Source organism: Perna viridis, chromosome 5 (genome assembly GCF_037379345.1).
Source record: "Perna viridis isolate PV_CMFRI_1.1 ecotype Kerala chromosome 5, ASM3737934v1, whole genome shotgun sequence".
Lineage (NCBI taxonomy): Eukaryota > Metazoa > Mollusca > Bivalvia > Mytilida > Mytilidae > Perna > Perna viridis.
Genome location: NC_142449.1, coordinates 47,588,144 through 47,613,985, shown reverse-complemented (window position 1 = coordinate 47,613,985; position 25,842 = coordinate 47,588,144). Strand labels below are relative to the sequence as shown.

At 33.6% G+C, this 25,842-nt stretch overlaps 1 protein-coding gene across 1 annotated transcript; it reads right to left on the bottom strand.

Annotated features, from left to right (window-relative positions):
• Nucleotides 1–3,802: 3,802 nt before the first annotated feature.
• On the bottom strand, nt 3,803–24,629 carry LOC148617997 (adenine DNA glycosylase-like). Its single transcript, XM_088585711.1, has 16 exons — nt 24,093–24,629; nt 21,211–21,311; nt 20,912–20,948; nt 20,067–20,140; nt 19,393–19,434; nt 17,310–17,381; nt 16,798–16,911; nt 15,884–15,981; nt 14,776–14,920; nt 13,304–13,382; nt 12,176–12,227; nt 11,556–11,686; nt 9,712–9,848; nt 9,199–9,351; nt 5,214–5,240; nt 3,803–3,979 (listed from the first exon to the last, which is right to left on the bottom strand). The coding sequence occupies exons 1-16, from the start codon at nt 24,118–24,120 to the stop codon at nt 3,893–3,895; spliced, it is 1,377 nt and encodes a 458-aa protein (XP_088441837.1). The 5' UTR covers nt 24,121–24,629; the 3' UTR covers nt 3,803–3,892.
• Between the last annotated feature and the right edge of the window lie 1,213 nt (nt 24,630–25,842).

Here is a 25,842-nt window from a genome sequence, read left to right as displayed (position 1 = left end):
TCAAAAACAGCAAAAAACGTAAAAAAGGACAATAACTCCAACATGGGTCAACAGATTTTCACCAAAATTTGACCACAGATAGACCTCATTAGCTGAATACTTTTATCCTCTGTCAGAATTTGGTTAAACCTAACCGTTTTGGAGATGTATGCAAAAATCAGCTGTCTGATCCCTATATTATATTTTTAGTAACGGCGGTCATGTTTTTTTAGCAGATCAAAAATCAAAACGGTCACATTTTAGGATACCCTAAAAACAGTAATACCAACTTTCACTGAAATCTGTAGGGCAGTTTTTTTAGAAGATTTTTGAAAGTTATAACATCAAAAACTGCAAAAAAAACGTAAAAAGGGCATTAACTCCAACATGGGTCAACAGATCTTCACAAAAGTTTGACCACAGACAGATCTCATCAAATTAACACTTTTACCATACGTCAGAATTGGTTAAACCTAACGGTTTTCGACATATATGCCAAAATAAAAAAAAATAAAAAAAAAAACCTGCTGTCTGACTCTATGTTCTATTTTTAGTAACGATGGCCAAATCCATTCAATAGTTTCAGAGATGTTTGAAGAATTGTTAACGACGACGACAGACGCCAAGTGATGACAATAGCTCACATGGCCTATGGCAGGTGAGCTAATCAGTAACCCATCATACAGAACAAAAGCAAAACCCTCATAAAACATACGAAACAAGAGGTACGCTCGCTACATTGTGCTGAGGACTACCCCCCATTCAACCATTTCGGTCAAAGCTGGTAAAGGGAGACACAGTACAAGTCATCTACAAAAGCAATATACCGAACATCCAAGCATTCCATGTAATAGAAGTTGAGAAATCTGTTACGAAATTTCCATTATGCACAACCACGCATTAAGTCGATCGGTAAACAAGAAGTAGATAAGCGAGGAATCTGAAAAGGGGAGACACGGTACAAGTCATCATGCAAAAGCAATATACCAAATTATCTAAGCATTCCCTCCAACATGTCCAATAGAAACTGAGAAATGTGTTACGAAAAAGTGAAACGGACGGAAGGACAAAGTAATTGCGATACAGTCCCATACATCAGAGTAAGGAAGAGGGTATAACAACGAACGTATAAGCCAGTCAACTAACAAGGATAGGGAGTTTTATCGTTAATTCCAATTACCATACTGTGTCATGTGGTCGGACGGACAGGTAGAGGTATGCTTCTCCGTTTTGTCCACAGAAAAGAAAAAGCGTAATATAATTGCATTCTGCACATCTTGGCATTATAGTGTAGGCAAAATATTCCACTGGTTCACAATGGATACAAAAGAGTGTTTAACAATTTAGGCTGTACTACCAGCAAATTACCAAATCTTCGGTAGATATATCATATATCCTACATTTTGGAAGGGCAATATTCACCAATGAGGCCTCAACATGTTTCCTGGTTGTTTTGCAAACAAGTAGTATAGAGAAGAAAAACAGTGCCAATGCTCCTTATATCCCTGTCTGGTATTCGTCCCTGGATTACAATCTTTCGAATTCCGCTGGAATCTCGGTTCCCTTGATTATTCTCTCAACCCTAGGTTTGGCTATTAACTAAACCTATTCTCTTGAAAACTATGAAAATGCTTGTACACGTTTGCCTTCTAAAAATCTGCCCTTCAGTAGGAATGCTGTCATGATGCCAACAATGGTTAAAACGTTGAAGCAGGTGTTCTAATATTCCTTGATCCTGAAGTTTAAAGAGGGTATCCAGGCAAAAGCCAGGCAGCGGGTGGCACATGATTAATTCTGTTTATAAAAAAAATCACCCATTTCATATCACAAATGCATCCTTTCTCAAAGCTGAATGTTGGTTTTGGATTAACTGCACCATAAAAGAGAAATAAATTATAGAAAGCATTGAAATTCAACAGGAAGATAAATCTTTAATTTGAGCAAAATTTGGTTGTTTTGTTAGGGAACTTTAAAATCATTCTGCGCCATCCATTGTCAATTCAAAACAAACTTTACACTAATTGACATACATATGGCATACATACTTTACATTTGAACAAAAAAAAATGGAAATAAAATTTACCCAACGCCACTCATATCAAAGGATCTGCCTGATTTTTACATGAACAGCCTCTTTTAAAAATTGTTACGATTCGTCCGAATTGAACAATTTAGACCTGAATTACTGCCAACTATTAACTAAGGCAATATTTGTAAAAACTGATGGCATTTATCAATTAAAAGGTCTTTCAACGGCCAGATTAATATGATTGATATTGGTTAATTGCCTTCAAATCTTTACCGCTCTTTTACCACTAAATGTGTTTTTATTTAAAGTCCTATTTATTACTGACAATATTATTCCATATCTCTATTATTAGAAGTCATTAAAGAGGAATACTAATAAAATTACACGTCTATGGTTTATAAATCAATACAGAACTAATCAACATCTAGAACTGTTACATGTATATCCAATGGATACACATAAAGTATATCACGTTTTAATGCAAGGCATCACCTTTTATTTTGTCGAGTTCTAGCTTTTCCTTGCTCAATAAAGAAACTTTAAGATATCTGAAGTCAATCATTCCAGTTTTTGACTATTTATTAATCCATTCTTTTCTCCTCTGTATTCAGCCACCAAAAAAAATCAAAAAAAAAATCAAAATTGTCATACATAACTCTGAAATTTTAAATCCAGAGGGAATGAAATACAATCAGGAGTTATACTCCATGAAGATAAACCATTAAAAGCTCCCTCAGGAGTTGTACTCCATGAAGATAAACCATTAAAAGCTCCCTCAGGAGTTGTACTCCATGAAGATAAACCATTAAAAGCTCCCTAAGGGTTTTGAGTAATTGTTTGACTAGTAGATAGAAAGAAACAGATGTGAACAGTGGTAAACAATAATACAATAGAACCTAAATCTATGCTGGAACTAAATGACAATAAATAAATTTGGACAAACAGACAGACAGACGGGATAATTCCTATATACCCCCAAACTTTCTTTGTGAGGTATGATTATTATTAGGTGATAACCTTACAACAAGCTTTATATAAGTACACCTGCACCCACTATTGTAATTGTTATAATTCAGTTTTTAATTACTCAATTTTTTACAAAAATTAAAATCAATGGATCTGCACACCACAATTAAGTGTATAAGCACTAAATGTTGAAGAAAATGGCAATACAAGCCTTCTAAGTAAGCCATTGAAATTTACTATTTTTATAAAGGTTAAAAATGGTGCATTTTTATCATTTCACCGTATCTTTATACTATGTAGTCCTATGAAATATTAAAATTGCAATGTCTACGTTACTAAAATTAAATTTCATTGAAAGCTCAGCCAACTTCCATTACATGTAGTTATAAACAAACAAAATTTTGAAGCTTTATTGGTAAAAAAAAAAAAAAACTGAATTTGTTGAAGTTAGCCAGATAAACCATGTTGCCCTATCAAGATGGATAAATTAATAAATTAAAATCCCGTTTGTCACAGGCCAAGCAAAACCTTTTTCATAAAGCAACAAAATGATTTGTAGTCTGACAATATGAAAAAAGCTGCGTTTTATTTAGCTGTTATATGCACCATTACACATATTTGATTGTATTACATTAAAGCACAAAGGGAGGTAACACGTTAATATTAGTCTAAAAAAAGTAATGCTAATTAATATATACCATCTCCTTCTCTTGATAAACTGTTGTCAACTAAGTCATTCTGGTTTATATAGAGTTTTTAACAACAATCAAACTTTTTATCATTTGAAATAATAGGGAAGCAATGAAAATCATCTTTGTTTATATTTTATTTATTTATATGTAAAATATATACAGACTCTACAGGCTTTGGTATAAAAAATATAACTCATTTTTTAACATTAAATCCAGACATTCAGCATCAAGATTTCGACTTGAAAAAATTATTTATAGAAGGCTGTTTGGCATCCACTTTCTTTTTCTGGGTTTTAGCTGGTGTTTTGTTGTGCTGTAAAATAAGGGCAAATATAAAGATAGTCAAGTCTGGTGGCAAGCTAAAAAGTTGATTAAATGACTTAATACAACCCAACATTCTAGATATTAGAAGTGGAAAAGCACCTACCAAATGTTGGTTTAATGAAACACTCCTTGAATAATCTTAGTAAGTTTATAATATTAACACATGAAGGCCAATTGAATCTTTTACTATGTGTACTACACAATACTGTTTCATCCACTCAAGTTCTTTGTAAAGTTTACAGGTGAAAATCATAATAACTTTTAGAAAAAAAATTACGACGACGTATTTCACCAAAATGGAGTGATAACTTTACCAGTCCCGTTCTAAAAAATGCAATTTTTTACCCATCTGAAGAGATTGCATATCGATTTACATATTCCCGAGTTCTTTAACAATTTTCACTGGAAAAACTTACCCACTGTTGAAAATGGCCAAGTATTGATTTAGATTATTTCTGAAATTTCTACTTATGAAAGATTCCAAACCAAAAACTGCTTGTTCGCTACTTCTAGGTATAGCTATGATGCATTAATGTCAGATTTGTCAATTTTGTGTCATTACCAAATTTCCTAGTGTTAAGAAATAGTTCACTGACACAGTTTATCATGGTATTTATTCATAAGTAGCTTTTGTGTAGTCTTCACAATAAGTTTGAATGGGAATCAGGCTCCCATTCTAACAAATTCATAGGGTCAGACGACTGTGACCAGACTTTCAAGCCATCTTCTATGGTCCACAACTACCCAGTCTAACCCAATGAAACAACATTTTCTTTTCTGAACCATCTGGCAATTCAAATTCTAGGGTGTAGCTTCATAGGTGCTTTTGATTAACTTACGTAGATACCCTAAAGATAATTCAAAATCCATTGCAGCTTTCTTCTTTTTTTGACAAAAATTTTCCTTTGAACAATCTTTTTCACAGTTTATCAAAACATATTTTAAATACATGTATTAATTTCTATATTGGAAGACATTTGGGATTAAAAAAATACGGACTTTTCCAACGCCACAGATAAGACTTGGTTCTGATCAAATTAAATTCCATCAATTAACCAATGCGACATCACATTGAAAATATCAACCCAACAAAATTAAATATTCAAATATGTACACAATGTTGCATCAACAAGCTAACATGAATGGAACAGAAAGATGGACATGAGGATACCAATATACCATTCAAACTTTAAATAATACAAGACTGTTATCTGAATACTCACCATTTTGTCTGTACATGCTTTAAATACCTGAAAAGAAATTAACATATAAAATGATTTGCTGAGGGCACAATTGTGCTATTAAAGACATTTTCAATACATAACCACTTGTACTATGCTTCTATTAAAAGACGCTTTTAAACATCAAAAGAATTCATTTTAATTATGAGATTTTCTTCCTTTCTTTTATGCTTTTAAACGTACCATTAGCAATGCATCATTAGCAATACATGTTGAATATACGTAATAGCTACAACAAAAACACATTTATTCTATTGACTTCAGTGCATATTACACGCTATAAAGTACAATTATGTCTTAATATCATGCAGTTGGTGATTTATAATTTTGCTATATTAACTTAGACATATAAATAATACAACCCGTTAATTTGTTTTTGCATGCTCTAGAAGTCAGAGAGTGTGAAGTCAATGACAAGTCTGACAATTTGAAGTTAATTTTATGGTTCTCAGGCAATTTTTCATGTAAACCAATGAGGGTAGGAGCGTAGGTAAATAAGGCACACTTAGAGAAATCAAGGAAACCAGGATTTGAATGGTAATCAAAAGAAACCAATTTTTTTGTAGACCAAAAATACAATTAAAATAATTTAAGAAAAGCAGTAACGATTTATTGTAAAGTGTCAAGCTGGTCATTCTCAAAGCTGCCATATGGTATAATAGGGAAAGGGGAGGGGGGTCATTCTTATTGATTTGTAATCTTATCTCTCTCTCTCCAGGGGTCTGCTCATGATCAGATGTGTCAAACAATATTACATTATTCATAATAATTAGTCAGAATCTGATAAAGAATGGTTTAATTTTCACTTATGATCAGAGAATGGCTACTTTGATAAGTCAGTACACTTGCTATGTAAGAAAAAATTCATGTGTAAATTATCAGCCACATTGTGGGATCACTCATAAGCATCAGCTTTTATAGACATCTTGGAATGAATACATGTGAATTTTTGCAATTTAGTTACCCACCCACATACCTTCCTTACTTATTTCATCATTATTTCACATTTTAATTTTGCTTCTTGATAAGAAAGTTTCTCCCCACCTTTACTAATCTGTCATTTATTCATTTGATGTGTTGTATTTATAATTTGATATTATTAATTAATATTTCTATTCCTTGATTTTTCAGTATTCTAAATGTTTTATCAAAGTTATGTTTCTATATGTATTTTATGTCTTAGGTTCACCTTTTATGTACCTTTTTATATGTAAATAGCTGCTTGTTTTAATTTCATTATTTTTTTAAGAGACTTTGATCTTGCTTTTAATATTTTCCTTACATTAAATGTTCTTGCCGTGATATGGCCCTAGTCGCCAAAACGGCAATAAACAACAGCAATCAATCAATCAATATTTCTATACGCAGAATGCCCTGTATTATATGATTTTTGAATAAATGACCCATTTCCATCAATCTGATTTCTTATTTAGAGCAAAAAAGCTCGGACGATGGCCTTTGTGTATCTTAGTTTGTAATAATGATGTCTGTCGGTCTGTCTATCGGTCTGTCTTAAATATAATTCAAGGATAACAAACAGACAAGCAAAAGGGACACACACACCAAAGAACATAAAATAACCAGAATTTCATGTACAAAGAAACAAAAGCTAACCAGACTTTACTGAAAACTGGGAGCATGAACCAGGTGCACCAGTAGGGTATGTGTCCTCTGCTTTTCTAAATACACCCACTGAGCTCTTAGGTTTCTTTAAGAGTTCCATGTGAAACTTCATTATAAAAGGAAGCAAGAAATCTGACAGTGATGGCTCACTAGTGATACCCTGATTTCAATCGTGATATAAAGTCAAAAAAATGAAGTCCTCATTAAACTGTGGAAGTTGTCGCGAAATTTTTTGAAAATTTATTCCTCCAAATGGTATACCTATTAGGAAAAATGTGTTAAAATTGCTTCTGTGATGAGTAGTTGTTGAGAAAAGTGTGACAAAAATTTGAACTTTCAAAAATACAAAGGAAAAAAATAAACTAAGTCCATGGTAAACAGGAAGTTGTTGTAGAATTTTTCTGAAAATGGATCCCACTATATGGCATACATTCAGGAAGAATGTGTTAAAATTTCAAGCTCCTATAAGGAGTAGTACCTGAGAAAAATGTGAAAGAATAAAAGAACAGCGTTCCAATGTCCCATGTGAAAAAACAATAGGCTCCCAGGAGCCTGAATCACTCACCTGGTCAAGGGCAATAACTCTTATAAGAAGGTGTCTGACAAATTTTATGCCTGAAGACTTTTGCAGTCCTAAAAATATAGATCATTTCAGCTATTGAAATAATTTGGCTAAACCTAACGGTTTTGGAGGAATATACAAAAAACTACTGTCTGACCCCTATGTTCTATTTTTAGTAACAGTGGCCATGCTTTTTTGATGGATCAAAAATCTCCACATCAGTTCTACGCAGGATACCCCAAGGAACATTTATACCAAGTTTGGTTCTAATCATTTAAGTAGTTTCAGAGGAGAAGAGTTTTGTACAGTTGTTAACGAAGACTACGGACGATGATGACTGATGCCAAGTGATGGAAAACTTTAAATTCACTGAAATTTTCCAAGTCCAAGGGCCATAACTTCTATCCATCCTAACAAAAGTCAAACTTAAATCTGTAACTTCTCATGGTAAGACAACATACAAAATATACAATCAATTGGTGAAAGCATTACAAATCTAGAAACCCTGTTTATCACAGGAGCCCCTGCCTCATTTGTTAGTAGTGATTTTTTTTTAGTAAATCAAACGTGTCTGTAAGACAATAATGATGCCCCCGCTCGCTAGATTTACCAAAGTAAGATTATGTTTATTTTCGTATGAAGACATGGTTTGCAGATTCAGAAATCCTTCCAAGACTTGTGTTACTCATGGTCTGGGGATCAATTTGGAGATCAGAAATTCCTAAATATATGCATATCTACATATTGTATCCAGGTCACAAAGTGTCATGAAATTCTGTTTGGTAGTGTCAGACTAGTTGCGATGAGAAAAAGGGACAGATGGACGTATTAATGGACACATAAAAAAAGTTAATACCCCCATAACAAATTCCTAACTTTGTTGATTGGTATATATTTCTGACAAAAATGACAGTCTATCAGCCATTTCCGTAATATTTCATGAAAATCAAGATCCTATGACCTTGCACACCATCATTATGTGTAGAAATATCCTGCAAAAAATATTTTAGACGAAGAGATAGCCATACAAGCCATAAAGCCCTATTTCTGATGAAAATGACCATCCTGCAAAAAATACTTTAGATGTAGTTCAAAAACTGAATGAGGAGATAGACGGACAAGCCATATAGCCCTATTTTTGACAAAAACAGTTTGTCGCGGGGGCATAAAAAGTGTGGAAAACTGTAAATTCACTGTCCAAGGGCCATAACTTCCTTAAAAATCATTCAACTCCAACCAAAGTCGAACTTCATAGTAAGACTACATACAAAATCTAAAATCAATTGGAAAAAGCATTACAAAAATTACTATAAATTCACTGAAATTTTCTAAGTCCAAGGGCCATAACTTCCATAAAAATAATTCAAACGTAACCAAAGTCGAACTTAATCTGTAACTCTTCATAATAAGGCTACATACCAAAAACAAACATATTTGGTAAAGCATAACTAAAAAAAGTGCGGAAAACACGAATGGACGGAAGCCCAGCATTTCCATGTCCCCTCATGACATGTCGCAGGGGACAAAAAGTTGTTATGGATGAAAACATGGACAAGGGTAAAACAGCATACCCCTTCTCCTTCAGAACATGACTATAATAAAACACTTTCTAACAAGTTTTATGGAAGATTCACACAAATTTCATATTGAATTCAAATATTTGCTAAAATTTTAAATTCAGTAATTCTCAGTGACAGATCCAGAAAATCACCTAAAATCCCCCTCTTAGATCTGCCTATACCTCTTAGTATAAAATGCATATCAATCAAGCAAATTACTTACTTTCTTCATAGCAGTGGAAATAGCAGATTGATGAAACTCCTCCTCTGTAACCCATCGTACAGGCCTGGTGTAGTTGCCTTCGTCAGAACAACTGTTAACAGTGACACTCTCTACTACATAGGTCTGGTGAATGTGGGAAAATAAATGTACTACCTGATACAATAAAGAATACAAATCTTATCTATAAATAATTCAAAGTTAGATCCATGGATATGATGCCATTTCTTATAAGAGCTATTGAGGATGGCAGGTTCTTTTTTAATAGCTTTGTTTATAGTCCAAAAAATGATGTGGAAGGTTCCGTTTTTTATTGGTAAAACATCAAGCATTTTTAAGAAAATATTTTTGTATATTTCCCTAGTAGAAATTTTTGAGTAGAAAAGACACTTTAAATCTATTTGTAGTTATTCTTATTAGACCAAACAGTAGAATGATACCAGCAGTCTATTACTATTATTTACCATAAACATAGTACTGTAAATGTGTATCTGAAGTAAGGAAGAGATGGCTTACCTCCCTTACGGGAGATGACTTGACAATGGAATCCACTGTCAATCCACAGCTGTCTTTCAGTACCTGGAGATTGGTTGGTTCCTTTTCATCTTCACCTATTTTTAGTGAAGGGAATTCCCATAAACCTGCAAGAAGCCCTACCAAGAAAAAAAGTTTTATTAATTTCAACAGTAAGATCAGTTCAATGATCAGAACAAGAAATAATCAAATGGGTAACTAGAAATAATGCAAGCAAGCTCACAACAAGCTAGACCAATCAATATCTAAACTTGTACTGCACTGCAGCTATGATTTATAGACAACTTTCACATCTGCCATTTATGCAGAATATGGTGGAAACTGGTTTACGGTTTTATACTAGACAAAGAAAGGATATCAGATTTGAAGGCTACAGTAATAATTATGTGGAAATACATCTCCAAACATAAAAATATCAGAAATGCTTCAATAATATATGTATTATTTAAAAATTTCTGACAGTAATCAAAGCAAGTTTCTATTCCCTTGGGTCCCATTGCAATCTCATCTGATCTTATGCTTGCTGACCCCCAGTTGACCTCGATAGGATTGAAGAACTTTTCCAGAATGGAAGAATATGAGACATCTATAGTTGCTGAGGAAAATGCTACATAAAAGGGTTACAGACGGATACATGGTACTACAGAACATAATTCCCATAAAAGAAAATCAAAATTTCCTGATACATGCACAACTATATATGGTGATCTTGCTACATACCATGTTTTATGAAATTCTGTTTGGTAGTTTTAGAGGAGTTGTGATGACAGAAAATTTCGAAGTTCAAAAGGTATAAAATTAGAGAATCTGTTTCCTGATAATATGCACATCTACATATGGTGTTTTTGCTACATACCAAGTTTCGTGAATTTCTGATGAGTAGTTTCAGAGGAGCTGCGATGGCAAGCTGATATCTTATTGTGTTGTGGACGGACAGAGTGACTTAACTCCCAGACCTGCTTACACCTTTGGCAACACAGGTAAAAAGATTACTTCACCTACTTTAAGGGGAATAGAATTATGTTAAAACCTTAAGTTGGATAATCTCTCAATGAGGAGACCTGACATTATATTTATTTGTGCATGTCTACTTATAATGTCGAACTTTTCCAACTAACTTAATATATAACTATTGAGTAGTTTATGAGGAGTTAGTTGCTCTTGTAAATTTTAACTTATGAAACCCAGTAAAGTTGATTGAACTCTCTTAGCAGGTAATTGACATGTACTATCTTCCTTCATGCACATGTATGATGCCTAAATATCGTAGAAAGTTCTATAAAATTTTATTAAGCAATTAAAGAATCTTTTAACATATAGAACCATTAAGTTGGATAACCTCCCCGTGCAGATAATAAGTACATCTATACACATGTGTATGGCAAACTTCTGTAAAACTACATCAGAATAAATTGAGAAGACTAATATGAAATAAGGGAGAAATTCATGGGTAGACAGATGGGCAAAAAGGTTGATAAATACCATCAAAATTGGTACAATTATCAAAAAAAATAGGCATGAAAAATTAAAATCTAAAGTGCAACAATTTAAATATATGAATATTTCTAAACATTTAGTAAAATAAAATCCTGAAAGCTTCACATGATGAATACAACTTATCAGATAAGTATTACTGATTGACTGATGAAATCCAAGACAAAATAGGCTAATACATTCTAAAGATTTTTCCTTATAAATGACAACCATGCTTGTAAAAAAAAACTCAATATGCCAGTAAAACATTTCTTTGAAATTCTTTACATACATCTGCAAAAATTGATTGAAACTCATTGCATACATACTGTACCTATTGCTGAAAAACTGACCTTTTTCTGGTCTCTGTGTGATACAGTATAGCTCCTCTGTCCCTGAGTTCTTAGTAACAATACAAACTTTAGTCCTTTCTTCCCTAGCTGCCTTCTTCTTTCCTTTACGTGGATAGTTTTGAACACCTATGCTAATGTAAAATAAGGTACATGTGATGAAATAATAATTAATTGTAAATAAAGTAATGACATAAGTCAATGATGTAGAACATGAGGTTTTTGTTGTTTTTGTTTGTTAGTTAAGGAGGTAGACCCAGGGTAAGGGACATAACTCTTGAAATCAGTGATATGTTTCTATCATATTCAATTTCACCAAAGCCTATCCAGCTTTCATTTGAAACAGAATGAAATCAGTCCAAGTTACTTTGATGCTAACATGAGACTAATGTAAAATGCTGAATACAAATGTTCCAATAATTTGTAAGAGTTGTGTCCCTTACCCTAGGTCTACCTCATTGAAATCATTGACTTGAATCAGAGTGTTGAATGTAGTTCAACATCAATTGGCAGATATTTCACACATTTAAGGACAAGGACACAAACATCATTTAAACTGACCCTCCTTAGTTTTAGGCTGAATTTCTTTCAAGCTAGATTTTAAATATGCTAATGAAACTTACTTGCTGTCCCATTCTTCTCCAGAGGCGAAACACAATGGGCAACTGTCAACACCTGGGTATAAATGTAGAGATAAAAATAGAACAGGAGTTTCCTGATTGTTTGATTTACAGTTTCATTGTAAGAAGAGAATCATGCTTTTGTCAAAAACTATATCCCTAGCATCTAATTTAATTCATGTAAGTCACTAGGGAATGGCTAATATTAACCAGTTGTTATTTCTCTTTATTTTTGGAGTGTTTTTTAGCAACTTCCTTTTTTAAAGCACCAATATATGTAAGAATCAGGGATTGGAAGGATGAGGAACAGTGTTTTTTTTTTCTTCTTTTTTGAAAGTTTTAGGAAGCAATTTTACGAAATTAATAGTGATATATACATGCAAGCTTTACGATGCCCAATTGCTTAAAGTTGTGTTAACCAAGAAAATAATTGTGAAGAAACTCCATCATCTATTCATGTTTTGCTAAAAAAAACCAAAAAAAACAAAAAAAACCCACACACACACAAATACCAAGCATATAAATTTTGCAAACTTTGGTATAAAAGTTACGATGTTTAAGTACCATTCAATGTAAGAATCAGGTAATGTGAGGGACATCATTTTTCTCAATTTGGTCTTTTATGCCTCAAAATACATTCAATTCATCTAGAAAACATCTGAAAAGCTATTCAAATTTATCCTGAGGCATTTGTGACAAAGATATTTTTAACTGCTTATATAGGGAAAAAGTGCTGAAAAATTTTCACATTTCAAACTAAATTTGACTGATCAATATCTTTAAAAGGCAAACTCTACACTTTGATGGTTGTTTCTGGAGGTAATGAGATATAAAACTTGGATAATGCCATAAAAACTCAGTGTTTTTTTACTTCATGTGCCAAACCTTATGCACATCTTGCCAGATTATTAGACAGAGAAGTATTTAATGACTGTGAACATACCAATTTTCGTGGGTCTGGCAAACCATGAAATTTGGTACCCAACAAAAAGAAAATTACCCATTTGTTGTAGTTGCAAATCCAAATATCCATGAACTGACAATTTTTCACTAAACCACGAAAATCGGTATCCACAAATATAAGTGCCTTCACAAGACAAGACTTAAGTGAAAAGCTTCATTACAACTTACAACACTCAATATCACAAATAATTGGTCTAGCTTGGTCCTTATTTAGTTTCTTTGCTTGCTTCTGTTTGTCTATTTCAACCTAAAATCATAAACATATATTTTTTGGGTTTTCATCCTTCAAAATAATATTTGGAGTACAATTAAGAACTTGATCACTTTTCATTTGACATTCTCAAAAGATCAGAAAAGGAAAAGTTTGTGTTTAATATGAGAAAGGCACTTCCTGAAATACTCCTGAAGGACTGAAATCAGCAGAAATTTGTTCATGACAAAACATTTGCCAAGGAAGTCTTCTGCTTCTGCCACACCTGCTCATTAGCTACATCAAAAGAAAATTCATCTGCCAAACATCCCTTTTCCATCATCTGGCAGAATTCTTTGGGGTCCAATAGTATATCAAAGCCTTAATTTTTATTTTACCATTTTAAAGACTTCTCTACCATTTAGCTCTCTTTAGGAACATATTATAAATGTAAGTTACATGCTAGTTCACAGAAACAACAGGCTGAAGGCTGACATGTCATCCTACTTACCCTTAATACATTAATATAATAATCTGAAACAAGTCATCACTCCATCTCAAATGTTTGGCATGGATAAAATAACTACCAACTTGAGATAAAGGATACTACAGACACCATGAAATCAGCCTCATATCTTGACCTACACTTAGAAACTATTGACCAAACTGTGCGACAAACGAAATGACTTTTTATTCCATATTGTCAACTTTCCTTTTATCTGTGGCAACATCCCTTTAGCACCTGCGTATGGAGTTTTCATATCACAGCTCATACATTATGTCAGAAATGCTGAAACAAAGCAGATTTTTTGTATGACACTTGACTTCTTATAAAAGGGGTCCGTAATAGGGTTATGTTGTTACAAGATTGAAGTCATCATTACAGAAGTTTTATGGTTGTCAACTTGTGGATCGTTATGGTGTATCCATCTGCACCATAGATTTCCTTTCCTCTTTCGTCTACCCAGGACTTGACTTTTTATGAGAAACTCTGCCAGTGTTTCCAGAAAGGCAGAGGACATGTACCCAACAATGCAAACCGGTCCATGCTCCTAGTTTTTAGTAAAGTTCGAGTTGCTCATTTGCTTTTGTTACTTTGTATGTATTATTTTAGTAACTTTATGTTATTTGTTGTGTATGTCTGTATCCCATGTCTGGTCTTTGTCCCTCAATTACAATCTTTTGATTTCCAATAGAATTAAGGTTCCCTTGATTACTCTTTCAAGTAGTTGGTGTGGCTGGCAATGAAAAAAAAACAAGGACCTCTTGCACTCAAAGGTGTAAGGCAACCAGGAGACCATGGAAGAGGTTAAAATAAATATCAAAAACATTGAAGTTGTTAATTACCTTTAAATCACTTTAATGAAATGCATTTCTTAATTTCCTTGCTTTTCCACACCAACAAAATGAACATTTTTCTAAAAATTTATCATTTTTAGCACTTACTCACCTCTTGATATGCTAAACAGAGATCTCTAACAGGACATTTGGTACAAGAAGGTGTTTTAGGTGTACAAACAGTAGCTCCTAATTCCATCATTCCTTGGTTAAAATCACCAGGATTTTCTTTGTCAACAATATTGTTTGCATGCTGCCTGGGATGTAAAAAAAAAGCTGGTGAAAATGCATATAACATAAAAACCTCCATACAACAGAGTATAAACTTTCTTTAAATCAATACTGTTCATTGGCAAGAATTGTCTACAATTTTAAAACAGGAATAATTCTTGATTTTCCTATCTGCAATTGCCTCACAGCTGTAACTTTAACCAAAGACATGAAGATTTTATTGATGCTGTAAAGGGATAGTGGCTTGGCCATGTTCTTTGACCCGATAAAGGCATGATAAATATAGGCCTATACTTACTATATAAATAGCATATAGCTAAGAGGGTGATACAGCATTTGTTACCCATAGGGTAACCAAGGATGATATTTTAAAGGGGTAACAAACTGCTCTTTCACCTTCTCAGCCATAAATAATTTACTTGATTAAAATGAAGATTCCATTTTCTGATAGGGAATAAATAGAAAATTATCACCATCCGAGGGAAGTGACAGAGCAGAAAATTACCCACATATTGAACCAATCAAAATACAGCCCCATTAATTTTAATTGACATTAAGTATCATAACATAGTTAATCTTGTACTTACTAACATTGACTTACCAAAGTTCATCCTGGACCAGCTGACTGGTACTGACTTCCCAAAGTTTATTCTGTACTGGCTGACTGGTACTGACTTACTTAAGTTTATCCTGTACCAACTGACTGTTATTGACTCACCGAAGTTTATCCTGTACCAGCTGACTGGTACTGACTCACCTAAGTTCATCCTGTACCAGCTGACTGGTCCTGGCATACCGAAGTTTATTCTGTGACAACTGACTGGTATTGACTCACCTAAGTTTATCCTGTACCAGCTGACTGGTACAACTTACCAAAGTTTATCATGTACTGGCTGACTGGTATGACTCACCTAAGTTTATCCTGTACCGGCTGACTGCTACTGACTAACCAAAATGAATCCTGTACAAGCTGACTGGTACTGACTTACCAAAGTTTATCCTGTACTGGCTGACTGGTACTATCTCCACCCATCTTCCTCATCCTACAAAGGACCCTAATGACATTGCCATCTACAATACCAGTAGCCTATAAACGGAGAACAATGAAATACAGCAGATAATTATATATACTTAACAGCTTGGCTAAAGCACATGTTATGCATGTGCCACCATTTTTTGGGCTTTTCACTTATGAAGGAAAATAAAGAAACAGAACAGCTTTTTAAAAAAATTCTTATTTTCAGCTGTGTGAGATTTTCTTACCTAACCCACCATGTGCTGAGATAAAACACGTCTTTTCCCATTAAAAAGGCACAACTGAATCAAGTGAGTAATCATATCTTACCAATATTGAGTATGTGCTTGAAAATTCTTTTAAAATAATAATTTTATCAAGAACAACCAGTGATTGATTATTTCTTGCAGTTTGTTTATACTATTTTGAAGTGACCTAAATTTTACACCTTAATGTGACGTATCACTGACCTGATACATCACGATCAGCTGTTAAACGTAAGTAAAAGCCCCATTAGGAAACAATTAAAGCTTACTCTCAAGTGTCTGAGATTTCCCTACCTTGCACTCATACAGGTGCAAGATTCTTAAAGTTCCAAAGAAAATGCTATACAAAAATTCAAATTTTTTCTATAATTGCATTAAGAAGTTGTATTACATGAAGTGTTGACAGACTGCTTCCTCAATAAAGTCTTAATTTCCCTAATCTTAATTTTTGTTAAAGAATTCTTCCAATTGATTTACTGTATTGTCTTTACCTATAAATACGTAGTCATTATTCAAGTTTTCAAAATTCAAAGTTTAGATATCCAGTAATCATATGTAATTTTGACTTAAAATTGAAGTCCTAATATAGGTCCCAATTCAAATAAATGAATATTTAAATTACCTGTCTATAAGCAATTGATGCTATAGCTCCAGCAGTGTACTTTCCTACACCAGGTAAATGTTTCATCAGCTCTTCAGCTGTTTTAGGCATCTGGCCATCCATTTCATCAACAACCTGTAATGTGTACATTAAAAGAGTAACTACGATCTCAAAAAGTAATATTCAGATTCTGCAATTTAATTTGATCCTAAATAATGAGATGCACTATCTGACTATAGATATTTATGGATGTTCAAGACCATTTAGGAAATTCAACTGTACATGTATGGTCTAAGCCACACTTAATGCCTATACATACAGATATGTGGTCAGACCATATAACTGTACATGTATGGTCTGAACTACATTTAATGCCTATACATACAGGTACGTGGTCAGACCATATAGCTGGACCTAATTAATATCAGCTAGCTAATCCATACGACTTCTGACGGAATCAATAATTTAACTCAGAATAATTTGAAAAAAAAAAAAAAAAAAAAAAATAGTACATATTTTATATCAGTAATTACCTTCTTAGCTCCCTCGTGTAATCTTTTACCCCTGGAGTAATAGCCAAGCCCTGACCATGCTTCATTCACCTCCTATAAAACATATAAGTCAATTAAGTGTTACAGGCCTGCTAATCTTTCAAGATGCAAATGCGTGAGATTTAGAAAAAAAAATGAAAGATAAAAGGGAAAAAACAATAAAAAGAACAATAGATCAAAGAAAATGCCATCAAATCAGCTTCATAATGCATCTCATGTGTGAGAGTTGGTACCAATGGTGTTATAGTATCAAATGCTAGAACCATCCAAAGAACCAAAAGTTGCATACAGTTACAATTGACACTTTGAAACAGTCAATATCACAACTCCCATGATATGGCAAGCTGCTATTTTATAAGGTGTTCATAAATGGGTTCATTTGTAAATGTCAATGCCATAGCTGATTTGACAAAATGTTGTCATTGAAAATTGCTGATATTGTTTAGTTACATTGTTAAGTATCACAGCAGTAGCTCGAGACAGAAAAAGTCAGGAAGTAAGAACAAGAAAAAACAAAACTGAAGTCTTCAAAGTCCCTAATTGTCAAGTATACTATGCCATTGAATTTTGTTTGCTTTCAACATCCAGACAATTTCAATGCTCTACTTAACTTAACTCCCAAACAATTGGTGATTTTCTTATTTTCACTATAAACCAAGGCTTAGATATATGTATGGACTTGGTTCAGAATTGAAAAAAATCACAAATTTAGTAAGCTGAAACATGAAGATTTTAGGTAGATTTATAATATACATTCATGTTCTTTTCCATTTCACATCTTTTGACATATCAAACGTTTGTCAATTACTGACCAAATAAGTGTATTCCTTTTTTTAAAAAATATTCTTGACATTTAAGAATGTTTTGTTTTAAAAGCTCATTAGAGCTGGTGTTGTAATGTACCGAATTTACTTTTGAACTTTGAACTTTGTTGTGTAAGGCATCAGTTTGTTAATCTTCGTTAATCCGCTAAGATCAGCAAACATCAAGTGTAGTTACAATATGCTCTACTTAAATTCGTAACCCTGATGACCTGAATGTTTCGCAATCATAACAAACTTGGAGACCAGGTGTTTCTCAGCTATATTACAGAAAATTCAATGCTAACCAATCATTTGATCTTTTAATGTACACTTCCCGCTCTCATACAAGTAAAAAACACATGTACGGCATTTAAGAGATATATTTTGATCTTGTATGAAGCTAGAATTTACAGTTCTGTGGCACTGATCAGCAGCATTAGGTGTGTAGTAATATATAATCACATACGAAAATTACATACGAATGTACAGCACTGAAATTATAAGTGCAAGAAACCACTAACAATATTAGTGACTCCAAAACAATAAAATTGCTGATAAAGAATTTTTCCATGCAGAATTGATATGCAGTCACATGGTACATGTACATGTATGTCAAAACATCAGTCAGTACTTATGTCTTATATGACTAAAACTGCAGTAAAGATGACACCATGAACAGATTTATATACATCAGGGTATGATGATAAAGGTTGCTTATTGCCTGGGACAAGTGAAAATGCCATTAGGACAAGTAAAAGTTGAACATACTCGCACATTACAGCCAAATTTTATTTATTTTTCAACATGCATTTTGTAAAAGACAACTTAAATTTCAATTTTGGACAAGGTTGATAAAATGTTAATGCCATTCCCTGTACATATGCTAATATAATGTAAAAGCAATTGTGCAAATCCATATAATTTTTTGAAAGAATTTCTGAATAATTTGTGAAAGATCAATCAACAATGATTTGTCACAAAAATCCAAAATCAAAATAAAGTTATAATTTGTAATTATAAAATTTGTAAAAAAAATCATGTTTTTAAAATTGTTTAATACATTTGAAATACCTGGTATAAGTCATGTGATGTTGATAGCAAAGTCATGTGATGTTAATAGCAATAGTTTACCACTCTGACAAGTTGATTAAACAAAACCAACAACCCATCAGTGAATGATTACTGTCTAATGATGTCCTGCTAAATTCTTCTTCAGATAAGAAGATTCTGTAGATAGGGAAGGTCATCAATAACATACATACCTCTAAAGTAGCCTTGGATAGGTGTTGTATTGTTGGCCATTTCTGTAAATACAGATGTAAATACCTAAAAACAATTTTAACACCAATGTAAGTACAATGTACTTACTGTCTTAAAAAAACTAACTAACAACTAATTTTTTTTTGCATTTTTAGCATATGACTCCAATTCAGAATTTAATACATTTTTTTAATTTACAAAACCCATTACCAAACAAATAAAGTGCGATGGTCGTGCTGTTCTACCATGGTCAACACTGTGGTACGTTGGGTGTGTAACGCTTATATGCGTAAGTGCATTCGTTCATATTGAGCGAAGATGCGGAAGTATGTTGGTATCCCATTCAACATTGCCACAAAATTGTACACGCAGCAGCGCTTGTAAATAGATGATATTACTGAAATCGCCTTTCTTCCTGCATCACTAGCCTTTATTCGATCATTTTTACCAAAAGATACTTCATAAATTCACCTCTGTAAAGACCAAAGCATTTACGCGTTGCTATAGGCTGTCAACAATCATTTCTAACCATCACAGTTCAGCGTGATCACAATCCCACTTCAGCATATTACCATCACACTTCTGTGTGATCATCGTACCTTGTGTCCCATCACAGTTCTGAGTCTTACAAATATACAGTTAAACAGAGAATCTGGATTTGAAATAGCGGACTAACCTTCATCCATTTATTGTAGTAACTAATGACTGTAGCTACCTGTGTTTGTTGTAACATTATTTCTGATACCCATACTGTAAAAAAGATTTTCTTGAATAAAATTGAAAATAAATACATTTTTAATACACTTATTAACATTATAAATGCTGTGGTAATCAGCTTCAATTATTTTACATAGATGTAGACTGGCATAAAATTTTGTTTTAAAAGCAAAGGGTTTTGTTTAATCAACAGGAATATGATCTTTCAGAGTTGTAAACAATTAGACAAACAAGATAATTGAAAGATATTTACAAAAAAGCTCTGAGATGTCAAAATATAGTGAATTCAGTAATAGTTGTGTGCATTTATCAATTTGATTTTGTTGTTTTAGGTCGGGTACATGTATAATGATAAAAAAATTAATTCTGGGTTTTTTTTAATGTTAAAACTTAAACATGCAACAATTAAGACTGATTATTGAGGAAAAGGTTCACTTAGGGCTGTTTGGGCCCTTACTTGTCTCAATTTGTCTGTTGAGAACATGACTTAGTACAACAAAATGAGCAAACTGGATTTGTATTTTAATTTTATTAATGAAAGTTTGAAAGCGGTTATACACAGTAGATTTAAAAAAAAATAACTGAAATTGGTTAAAAACGAATTCCAATGTTTTTTTTTTTGAAATGTGATGGCGTGCTAAAAACTTTTGATTCAAAATAAACTAAAAACACTTACGAATTTCAAATCTCTACCTTAAGAGTACTTACATATTACATGTACATGTATGTGCATTACCAACGACAGTTACATGTTCATGTATGTAATTTTATTTTTATTCATCAATTAATAAGAGCTTATCTTACCTGCATAAGCTCTCTGATTCACATCTGGATTTTCTGCCTGAAAATAAAACAATCAATCATTTAAGCAATAATTACAAAATTCTTACAAATGCAGACAAGTTACATCAAATATAAAAAACATATTACCATTTTGGAAAGGTAAGATTTTTTTTTCAAGTAGAATATCTGTAAAATGTTTTTTTTTGGTTGTTTTCCCAATTTGTTTTTGACACTATGACCATTTTGCATGTTATTTATTACATTTAGTTTTCACAACTTTTGACAGATCTACCAAATCTCTCAGTAAAAATTGATAGTACTTGTTTTCGCCATGGTAGATCCCTTCTATTTGCACTGTACCAGTTCAAAAGCTTTGATCTAAACTCAGTGATTTCATCTGCCAAAAAGTCATGAACAGAACCTGTAACAAAATACAGAGATTAATACATTGTACAGTACATTGGAAGTAAATTAATAAAATCAACACTTTAAAAGTTAAAACATTTCATCCCAAATCCATACCAAATTCTATACTTAAGGGACTTTCTAGATTCTTTAAGACATTCAAGATTGCTTCAATTGTTACATTTATATGTTTGCATTTCTTAGATCGACTAATGCCTGTAATTTACTAAAATATTTCAACGTAAATGATTTATGGCAGGTGGACGTGGAATTGATCAATTTCTAACAAAGTGTTGTCGGTCCATACAATCCCTCAATTATGGGAGTGAAAGGACTGACAACTCTGTGTAAGAGATTGAAAATCATTCACTCTTGAATTTAGTACTGTATCATGCAACTCTTTGAGAGAATTTGGGTAACACCTATCACACATTTGTAGGTTTGTAGTACCTGAGTCCAATTGTTTTAAAGTTTGTTCACTGGATTATCCATCTTGTCTTTCTGACATATATATACACCATACCAATTCTCTTTATATTTGTTAAAAATTGTCTTTCAACTTTCGTCCAGGCAAAATACAACATCAGGGTACACTGAAGTTTCAGAAATATTAAAAATATAGGCTACACAAAACGTTTAAAGACATCTGTTATTTTTCTAAAAAGGTACAGACATGACTGGTGAAAAAATTGGAGGTCCTGTTGGAAGGATCTTGATAAAACCATGCAAAACTGCATATTCAATAACAGAAGCAAAACCCTGTGCTTGAAAATGAACAGATGTTATGTTGGCTAGACATACATGTAGAACAAGTCACAGAAGTTACGATGACTTGTGCCTACTTCGATGCATCGTCTTTACCACATGTTTCAGAAATTTTTTTCCAATTTCCACATTACTAATGTAATTGAAGCGTTTCTGTCATGATTTCATGTGTTATTGACTAAAACTGGATATATGGATGTAGAGGCTCCCCGTCCTTGCCTATTACAAATATTTGGAATTCCACTTGCCATCTCCCTGTCATTACTGACCACAAACCATAGTGGTGCACCGTGCTGGGAAAGATGCCATGTTCCTTGCACGTTGAAAAAACCATGCTATGGTATTCAATAGTAGGAACCTTTGCGCTCCGTCACAAGAGGCTAAACTGCCCAACCTTACCCATTCCTCCCTTTTTCTTGTGCCAAGTTGTGGCAATCAAAATTTGTCGACCCTATTATCCTTGTGTCCCATCCCTTTTTTCATTTCATTATTATCATTTCATGTATATATTATCATCCCATTTTATGTTCATCGCCTAAATACAGCTGAAATATTGCTGCTCGGGCGTTATACCCCAATAATCAATCAATGGATCACAAAAAAATGAATAAAATTCCCGCGTTTTAACCGTCTGAATGTAGTCCGAAATTCCTCTGACCCTGCAACCCTCCTCTTTTTTATTTGGATATTGATATGTCGGGTTGGGGTCAGAACGATGTGCCACACAAAAAGTTGGAGATTTAGCGGTACCATGGAGTACCACCCTTCAACCGCTTGTAACGATTTACAAGTTGAAATTGTGCATGACACACCTACCTAGTTCGATTCCGGAATCATTTTCCTGTATGCTGATACCAAATTTGCTACAAAAATTACATTTATTATTGAAGTTTGGATGATTTTCCACGAGAGACCTTGTTTTGTTGACATTTTGAACCGTAATACAGAGTAGGCGGAGCTTGTTACTTTTGGAACGGAAGGGTAGTAGACAAGTAATTTTTCAGTGAAATTTTGAAATATTCTGTTAAATTCCGGTTTTAAAAATCGTTTCTGCTCCGTTCTGTTCCAAAGGTTACAAGCTTTGTCTACTCTTATTACGGTTCAAAAATTTCCAACTTTTTGTATAGCACATCGTTCTGACCCTAACCCGACATATCAATATCCAAATAAAAAAGAGGAGGGTTGCAGGGTCAGAGGAAATTCAGAATCCGGGTTGTTTCGCGCTAATTCCGGTTCGCACCTGAGTGGTTTCGCCCTACTACCGGTTCGCCCTGGGTTGTTTCGTCCTAAATCGTTTGCCCTGGATGGTTTTGCCCTGATTTTTGTATATCAAAATATAATAGTGAATTTAAGGATTTAGCGATCTCAGATGCTTAATTAATAAAAAAAATGCATGTCAGTATCCATATCAAAAAATATTCTTGACTTTTTTTATTGAATTTATTTACTATAATTATTCTGGGCAGGTTGTGGTACATTTTCAACAATTGTTTGAAGATCAAAAGGTTGCAAGCTGAGTTAAAGCTGAAAATAACATCTATTGTCAATTACTGTTTGATGAATATTTCTGTAATAACAATGTCCGTTTTATTAATTTTCCTAACAATTGAAAAACCAATCAAAATTTCAATAAAAAAATAATTAATTGCTCCTTAATTAGGATTAATTACTTCTTTTCTGCAAACATGTTTTTTTAACGATTTCTTTTAATTTTCTTTAGAGTACTAATTAGTCTATCATAAATAACAATACCTTTTATTTATTATAACATCAATAATTTACCTGTTAATTGATAAGGGCTAAACCGCTCACCAATCAGGGCGAAACAACTCAGGGCTAACATGTAATTATACTCGACGTCACATACAGCACATTTTCAAATCGAAGCTCTACTTTTTAAACCGTCGGGACTTAATGCTAGAGTTGTCTCTCTATTATTTAATCTGAAGATAGTTCGCATATATGCATGACGTGTTAGTAAATGTACCAATGAGTCGCTTATTGGCTTAAATCGTGCGTAACAAATCCTTACGGGAAAATCCCACACTAATATCCGCCATGTTGGTTTCTACGGGACGATTTGTTTACAAACGAAATTTGTAAGTTCCCGTAGAACTCTGGTGACAATCATCTGCTTGATCAACTGCTCGGTATTGTATGTTGTTCGCATAAAATAAATCCAAGATATCTGAAATACGCCGAAATGCATTCTGGGTTCTTCCATTTAAACGTAAACAACATCTCCTAGCAACCTGATCACTGTAAACATGGTCGACTTTTGACTATGTAAATATTAGGACCGAGAATTAAAATCTCACCGGAATTTAACGATTCAATGTTCAGGGAGAAGCCGTTTGGCTAAACGAATGAGCAAATCATTTAAGACAATTTAAACGTGTCAATAAAGTCGTACAAAATATTTTTATTTAAATTTTAACAGTATCTTATTAATAATGTGACGCCGAGTATAGGGCGAAACCACCCGATACTGAAATGCGGGACTTAACATACACTTCCTAATGAAATCCACATATGAAGCTAGAAATTCAGAAGAAAAAGTATTGGATGCATAAAATACAACCTGCGACATCAGAGTCATTAGTTACTTTTCGTTTAACCATCCTCAAAATTTTGTTTCGTAACAAAAAAATATTTACGCGGGAAAGTAGCGAGCTCATAAGACAGGGGAATGCAATGGTGTCTGGACAAATAATTACGATAAGACCAGTACGACCCAAGAGTCGAATGGCACAAACCCTTTAGTGATTGTAGTTTAACGTCCATGGCAGGCATTTCACGCGTTACAGGACTAGAACGTTAAACAAATAGAACATACATTATGCAGTGCTTTGTACTAGTTCGATAGGATTAACCAAATTTCTATTTTGCTAGCTCAAAAAGCCACAGGTGGTTACCTGTACGCATATATACATGTTGGCATGCATGTCACCCTACTTCATACATTATTCTGACTCTGAGTCGTCAATAATCCCTAAATATGCAAGTACTCGGTGTAATAATGAGTACTAGTTGAAAGTCTTTGGAGACTGAACCAACGACCTCCCGAACTCGAGGCTCTATAAAAGAGTAATCAAGGGAACCAAAGTTATAGCGGTAATCAAAAGAATGCAATCCAGGGACAAAGACCAGACATGGAAAACAGACATTCACAACAAAGAACATACAGCAACTAAAATCATACACGCAAAGTGACTAAAGCAAATGAGCAACTCGGACTCCACTAAAAACTGGGAGCATGGACCAGGTGCACCGGTAGGGTAAGCGTCCTCTGCTTTTCTAGAAACACCCGCCGAGTTGCTCATAAAAAGTCAAGTCCGGGGTAGACAACGAGGGAAGGAAAACTATGGCCCGTTGAATAAATTAGTTTTCATGGTGCTGATGGATACACCATAACGATCCACGAGTACATGATGACGACCATAAAACATCTGTAGTGATGACTTCAATCTTGTAGCAACATAACCCTGTTACAGAAGCCTATTTGTTAGAGTTCTAGCGCGATACACAGTCTGCGTAGTTTCTGGCAAAACGTATGAGTTGTGATATGAACACTCCAGGAGCCGAAGGAATGTTGCCACAGATGAAAGGAAAGTTGACAATTCTGAATGAAAAGTCACCACGTTTGTCGTTAAGTTTGGTCAATAGTTTTCCTTTACCATCGATTTCTGTAGGTCAAGATATGAGGCTGACTTCACAATGTCTGTAGTATCCTTTATCTCAAGTTCTTTTGGGTAGATGCGACGTATCGAATCCCCGAAATT

What these genes read in the sequence shown, in the direction of transcription:
- LOC148617997 (XM_088585711.1), bottom strand. Translation starts at nt 24,120, where the DNA reads ATGGCGGATATTAGTGTGGGATTTTCCC. An exon ending in TATTAGTGTGGGATTTTCCC is followed by an intron (nt 21,312 to 24,092) that starts GTAAGGATTTGT and finishes ATTTTGTTACAG; the next exon opens with GTTCTGTTCATGACTTTTTG. An exon ending in GGAGAAGAATGGGACAGCAA is followed by an intron (nt 11,687 to 12,175) that starts GTAAGTTTCATT and finishes ATTTTACATTAG; the next exon opens with CATAGGTGTTCAAAACTATC.